The sequence below is a fragment of the Gigantopelta aegis genome, chromosome 1 (genome assembly GCF_016097555.1).
Source record: "Gigantopelta aegis isolate Gae_Host chromosome 1, Gae_host_genome, whole genome shotgun sequence".
Taxonomy (NCBI): Eukaryota; Metazoa; Mollusca; class Gastropoda; order Neomphalida; family Peltospiridae; genus Gigantopelta; species Gigantopelta aegis.
In genome coordinates this window covers 34,989,047-34,996,388 of record NC_054699.1, presented here as the reverse complement: position 1 = coordinate 34,996,388, position 7,342 = coordinate 34,989,047, and the positions used below count along the sequence as shown (strand labels likewise).

The 7,342-nt window shown below is 42.8% G+C and overlaps 1 protein-coding gene across 1 annotated transcript; it reads left to right on the top strand.

The window, feature by feature from the left end:
• LOC121377215 (monocarboxylate transporter 12-like) lies at positions 1-2,629 on the top strand. Its single transcript, XM_041505159.1, has 3 exons — positions 1-87; positions 1,972-2,202; positions 2,240-2,629. Exons 1-3 carry the CDS (start codon positions 1-3, stop codon positions 2,627-2,629), a joined length of 708 nt encoding a protein of 235 aa, XP_041361093.1.
• The last annotated feature ends 4,713 nt before the right edge of the window (positions 2,630-7,342 follow it).

The following is a 7,342-nucleotide window of genomic DNA, read 5'->3' as shown; positions in this document are numbered from 1 at the left end:
ATGCAGTTAGGTTCTTCATGGGTATTCTGGTACTCGGGCACGGACCTCGAGTTCCTGAGCAAGGAAGAGCACTCTCATTTGATTACGGTATATTTTTACGTCATTTTGCCATGTTTTCCAACGGTTACATTATAGAGCTATGAGATATGAAGGGAAAACAAAATAAAAGTCGAATGTGTGGAATGCATGATTTGGCATCCATGTTCAGCGCTTGAAGTAAGATGCATAATGCTATTTTACTTTATGTCTTAGTTTTATTATGATATAGTGTAACTGGCGGGTACTTAGTCAGGGTCGAGTTTCACCCTCGAGTACTCAAAGCCAATATTTTGGACTCGTGGAGGCCCTAAATGCACTAGTCGATGATTAATAAATAAATACATTGTGCTTTAGTGCTGTCGTTAAAGGTAGAGTAAACTCAAACAAGAGATTTATGTGTTGGAAAGATGCATACCCGGACCACCAACACATACTGACACTTTTATAAACGAAAAACGCGTAATTTTAGAGTTAATAAAAAAACCTTGATTATTCCTGCTAACTGGGGGCAGCCATTTTGTTTCGTTTTTGTGACGTCCAGTAGTATAGCTTGGGGCGAAGTGACGTCAGCTCCGTCCATCTGCTCTATGCACAGTGTAAACAAACGCTCTAATTTACGACAAGGCGCTTCGCTTTCATCAACCTGACTTGTAAAACAACATAAATGACTTGATAGTATATTAAACTATTTAACTAAATACATTTCAATTTGCATCAATAGATCGAAATGGAGTTATAGTATTTTTTTTTTTAAATCCGAAGAAAAAAATTCCTTTTGATATGCTATGTTCGAGCAAAAACGACCACTCACGATATCCAAGTGGGACTACGTAATTGGTCAGTTTTGTGATTTTAGATAGGAAAGTCTACTTAATCAAGGGTTTTACAGAATTACTTACAATAATAAAGCAAGACGGCTGATCGATTACGATTAGAAGGGGGTCCGTGCGGTTAACACACAATACCCTGTGAACTTAATAAAAGAGACACGTCTCTTTAGTGTGTCTAGACACAGTGTCTGAGAACCGTCTAAATATACACCTGCCAATCAGGAACTACAGGTACAGGCCACGGAAAGAAACGACCAATTAACTAAGAAAACACTCCGATTATTATTTCAGTTTGTGGGTTAATTTATGTACATACCATAATACAGTTATTTCAACACTTTGACAATGGTGGTTTATTTTGTATTAAATATAATATATAATTTTTGCTTGCTTATTGGGATGACTATTATTATAGAATATTGTGATGCATCCGCAAAAATCAGGTATGTTTTGTTTCTTCAGTTAGAAGACTAATTCCTGACGGGACACGTTAGGTATTACGTAACTACCTGCTCGCTAGAGAGCGTATTTACTGGGATGATACAAAATGGCTGCGCCCGTAATATATAATAGCCGTCACATTTAACCGTTTTATTAATTAACTATACGATTATACTTGTTGATATTTAGCAATAATGTGCATTATATATCGTTGAATACGCCTACTTGATGATGATGGTAACTAGAGAGGGTGCATTTGACACCAAACCAAAGTGCTAATTGCAACAAGTGGGCCTACTTGATGATGGTCTTAACTAGAGAGGGGGCATTTGACAGAAAAGTAAAAGTAGGACAAGATGCCCCTATACTTCGCTGCATTCCTCAATTTGTTTCCGTCTGTTATTTTTCTTGACTGAAAACTTATTTCTCCAGGGTTGTGATAGGGCGTCCACAAACACTTAGGTAGCCGAGTTGGGTGGCGTAGAAGGCCGAGGGTCCACGCTGGATCACTGATCCTGAATAAAACATGGCGGTTCTACATGGCGATTTTCATATTGTGCTCCTTGCCACCTTATAAGCATGTCACATCTTGTTTACTCTATAACCCCAAAATATGTTTTCAATTTTGCGTCTTTTGTGTTTTGACTTTTTGTTTTCTCAGGGTTTGAGTTTTGAAGCGGCCGATCTAGCTGCCATCACCGCGGTGACCTTCTACTTTGACAAGTTCCGTAACGTAGCCACGGCTGTGGCCGTAACCGGCGTGGGGATGGGCACGCTGATCTTCCCTCCCTTGATACGGGCCCTGGTCGACTTCTACTCCTGGAGGGGCGCCATGCTGCTGCTGGGAGCCGTCAGTCTCAACCTGTGTGTCTTCGGAACCGGAACTGAAGAAGTCCTAGAGTTCCCTCGACCCGACGATGTTCCGGAAGCTGGACTACTGGATGCTGTCCACGAACAACTTCTTCGTCTGCTTCGGTCTGTCCATCACGTACCTGCACCTTACTGCGTACGCCGAGAACAGAGAGGTGGACTTCGAGCGAAGCGCTCTGCTCATGTTTGGAATCGGTATCTCCAACCTCGTGGGAAGACTCGCCATGGGTCTGGTCGCGCAGCAACAGGGCGTGGACACCATACTCCTCTATCTGATCTCGTTTCTCGTTAGCGGGGCCTTCGTGGCGTGCATGGCCGCACTCGGGACATTTGCGGGTCTTCTGGTGATGGCGCTGGTATTCGGGACCTTCACGGTAGGTATCGAGACCCTCTCGGTGCCCATCTTAGCCGACATCCTTGGAATTCAAAGATTCACTGGCGGTTATTGATTCCTCAGCATCGTAAGCGGCCTGTGACAGGTGGTTGGTGGACCAGTGGCAGGTAACGTTACAAAACGGCATATGATCCAATAAGGACGAGGTCCCCTGACAAATGTGAAGGCTTTTCGTCACATCCTGTCGTACCACACTTATTAAAATCCAAACAAACCAACCAAACACGAAAAACACTTTATTATAAAACTAACTGAATAAAGAAAGAAAGAAACTAAAGAAAACAATCCAATGTAATATAAAGTATATACTACTCAAAACAATTTAAGGGTCAGACGATATTTTCGACATTATTTTCTGAATGTCAATTATATTAGCTAGACCATAATGTCACGCATGGTATTGTTCCATTTTGACGAAAGTGGGTCTAAGCAACCCATAAATGAATTAAAACCCACTGTCATTGACACTGTCGACTAGTTCTAATGGTGAAAACATGCTTACATTTGCACGTAAATTAGGGCGAAAGCGAAAGGTCTGCTAAGTGCCCATTACTTGCTTTTTCACAAAGCGCTTCATTTGTACGCTTTGCACGTGTATTCCATGTTCCCAATACTGAATTTCCGTATAATTGGAGCTTGCGTTCGTGTACGGTGCACACTCCAAATTCGACAATGGTACGACTTCAACTGACTATCGAAAATCGAGGAAGGGCTATTGCTTGGCTTCAGGATGGCAATACGCAAAGAAATGTTGCTCTGAGACTTGGTGTCAGTCAGAGTGTCGTTGGCCGACTGTGGCAACGGTACCAAGCAACGAATTCTGTTCGAAATCGTCCACGTTCGGGAAGACCCCGAAGCACTACAAATAGAGAGGACCGCTACATCACCAATATGGCTCTACGTCAACGCACAACCACTGCACGCCGATTACGTGACAATCTGCGGACTGCGACTGGAACTCGAGTGTCTGATTAAACCATACGCAATCGTCTGAGAGCCAATAATCTACGCTGCCGTCGCCAGGCTGTTCGACCACCACTCCTACCACGTCACAGAACGGCCAGACGTCACTGGTGCACGCTTCATCTGCGGTGGCAACGTGTTCAGTGGGGTCGAGTGATGTTCACTGATAAGTCCAGGTTTAGTCTCCAGTTCAACGACGGTCGGGTTCGTGTCTACAGACGTCCTGGGGAGCGCTTCGCTGACGTTAACGTTAGACAACGTCACCGTTTCGGTGGTGGCAGCATCATGGTGTGGGGCGGCATCTCTATCCACCACAGGACCCCCCTCTGTGGTGGATGGCAATCTGAATAGAATCCGCTATCTGAATGAGATTATCCGGCCGTTGGTTCTCCCAGGCCTTCAGCAGATTGGCGGCGGGGCAGTTCTGCAGGATGACAATGCCAGACCCCACCGCGCCAGGGTGGTAACGGACTTTCTCAGACAACAAGGTATCGGTTTGATGGATTGGCCAGCATATTCGCCTGACTTGGCCCCAATAGAGCACGCCTGGGACGAATTAGGCAGGAGAGTTCGGGATAACCATGCCCCTCCGGCCAACCTTCATGATCTGGGTCAACTTCTTATGGCAGAGTGGCAGGCCATTCCCCAAGAGTTCTTCAGACGTCTGATCAACAGCATGAGGCAACGAAGTGTCGAGTGTATTCGCGCCAGGGGTGGATTCACACACTATTAAACGAATGTTCTAATGTGTAAAATCCATGTTTGACAACCTTCAACTTTGACAGCATGTCATGTGACTCTCTTGTATACAGTGACGTTTATTTGTGGGTTTTTGTAAATATGGAACAATAAATAAAAAAGTTGGTGTAGTTTACATCATCAATCTAATACACTCTGAAACTTATTTGGTAATAAATTTTTGACCCTTAAATTGTTTTGAGTAGTATATATTATTATTATGATTATTATTATGATTATTATATTTTAGTCCTTCACTCGACTGATTGGCGCGCTCGATGTTGACAATCGCAGGCTTGTATTGACAGTCCACTGTCTGTGGGATGGTGCATATAAAAGGTCCCTTGCTGCTAACCGAAAAGAGTAGCCCATGAAGTGGCGACAGCGGGTTTCCTCTCTCAATATCTATGTGGTCCTTAACCATGTTTGACGCCATATAAACATAAATAAAATGTGTCTAGATAACCGTCCAGATTACCGTAAATCTCCTGTTTCAGGTCTGATGTACGACCAGACCATTTCCTACATCTGGATAACCCTCCAGATTACCGTAAATCTTCTGTTTGAGGTCGGATGTACGACCAGACCCGTACCTACATCTATAAAACCCTCCAGATTACCGTAAATCTTCTGTTTCAGGTCTGATGTACGGCCAGACCCGTACCTACGTCTAGATAACCGTCCACATTACTGTATATCGTCTGTTTCAGGTCTGATGTTCGACCAGATCCGTACCTACATCTAGATAACCATCCAGATTACCGTATATCGTCTGTTTCAGGTCTGATGTACGACCAGACCCGTACCTACGTCTGGTCCTTTCTTGTCGGCGGGTTCAGTCTGTGTCTCAGCAATGTTCATGATCGTTCCATTCAGACGCATGCGCAGGATTTCAAAAATACAGACAACTCAAGAAAAATATGTTTTTGATTCTGGACAGAAGGTTGCTATGTTGAAAGGAGATGAAACGAGTACAATGTATCCAAGTATATTCACTATTATTGTTCATTATTTATGATAGATATCGGTGAACATTAGTACATTTTTTCCGTATTTCTATGTAATTCATATATATATATATATATATATATATATATATATATATATATATATATATATATATATATATATATATATATGAAGGGTCTACAGGAATAAACTGTGATGCCACACTTTTAGTAATATATTTTTAAATTTTAATGTTTACAACCCTGCAATCGTGGAATATTCATACTTTTAAGGTCCTACCATAATTAAAGGTTTTTATTTTCTTATGTCAATGTGACCTGAAATACACATAAAACCCAATGACCTGCTATGAAATCCCTATTAAGAAAGAATGTATTATGCTATAGAGGATCTCCTCGAGAATGGCTGTCCTCCTATAGACGAGGCACTAGGCAGAGATTCATGGAATCAACCAGTTTTACTAAAGACCTATTCGACTCTGCATTGTGAGACTGACCACCCCAGCCAAAGATCGATACAATTATTCTACTTATCCCTTCACTTTATCCTTCATCTCCCCTTTTTTTGTCCGTCCCTCCCCCCCCCCCCCCCCGTCATAATTCTTCATGTTTTGCTCTTCTTCATGGATTGTCCATTGCAGAACATCACTGAACTGTCTTTGACTTGTTGATGTATATATTATGTAAATATATAAATATATGCATATGTAACATAATATATGTGTATATCTAACGTAATGTATATGTAATGTATATGTATGCATATGTCTTGTTATTATTGTTGTAATTTGTCAATGTAATTATTAATCCGCTATATTAAGGGAGGGAACTCGATTTACGTGCACATGTCCAATGAAGGTTCAGACACGCCCATCCCGGACGTAACCTCTGACTTCGCCAATTACTAATTCTGGGACGTGGGGAGAGTGGGAGTGGGGGGTGGGGGTGGGGGTGGGGGGGTCTGTGTGTTGAGGTGGGAGGAATTTTTAAAACTTGAGTAAAGTCAAGAATAACCATGTGTGGTAAAATCCGCTGCATAGCCATGTCACATGCATATGTAGTGTGATCTGTACATGTGGCAATACATGAAATAAATAATAATAAATTTTTAAAAAGAAGAAAGATCGACACAAACACTACAGGAACCATACTGTGCGTCACGGGATGACTGGAAGAACGTCCGCCAATGCACCATTCAGAATGTTGCTAGATCCATGCATCGTCGTGGTGTAGGCATGATTGCAACACGGGCAGGATAGGGCATAGCATGCCACATACTGAACCCTATGATTGAAACCCAGTTGCACAAGCAAATGTTCTGTTTTCAGTATAGTTTCTTAGGGAGCATGACGCGACCCTCCTATATACTACTCAAAAGAATTCAAGGGTCAGACGATATTTTCGACATTATTTTCTGAATGTCAATTATATTAGCTAGACCATAATGTCACGCATGGTATTGTTCCATTTTGACGAAAGTGGGTCTAAGCAACCCATAAATGAATTAAAATCCACTGTCATTGACAATGTCGACTAGTTCTAATGGCGAAAACATGCTTACATTTGCACGTAAATTAGGGCGAAAGCGAAAGGTCTGCTAAGTGCCCATAACTTGCTTTTTCACAAAGCGCTTCATTTGCACGCTTTGCACGTGTATTCCATGTTCCCAATGCTGAATTTCCGTATAATTGGAGCTTGCGTTCGTGTACGGTGCACACTCCAAATTCGACAATGGTACGACTTCAACTGACTATCGAAGATCGAGGAAGGGCTATTGCTTGGCTTCAGGATGGCAATACGCAAAGAAATGTTGCTCTGAGACTTGGTGTCAGTCAGAGTGTCGTTGGCCGACTGTGGCAACGGTACCAAGCAACGAATTCTGTTCGAAATCGTCCACGTTCGGGAAGACCCCGAAGCACTACAAATAGAGAGGACCGCTACATCACCAATATGGCTCTACGTCAACGCACAACCACTGCACGCCGATTACGTGACAATCTGCGGACTGCGACTGGAACTCGAGTGTCTGATCAAACCATACGCAATCGTCTGAGAGCCAATAATCTACGCTGCCGTCGCCAGGCTGTTCGACCACCACT

What these genes read in the sequence shown, in the direction of transcription:
- LOC121377215 (XM_041505159.1), top strand. Translation starts at nt 1, where the DNA reads ATGCAGTTAGGTTCTTCATGGGTATTCTGGTACTCGGGCACGGACCTC. An exon ending in AGCACTCTCATTTGATTACG is followed by an intron (nt 88 to 1,971) that starts GTATATTTTTAC and finishes TTGTTTTCTCAG; the next exon opens with GGTTTGAGTTTTGAAGCGGC. An exon ending in TCGGAACCGGAACTGAAGAA is followed by an intron (nt 2,203 to 2,239) that starts GTCCTAGAGTTC and finishes ATGTTCCGGAAG; the next exon opens with CTGGACTACTGGATGCTGTC.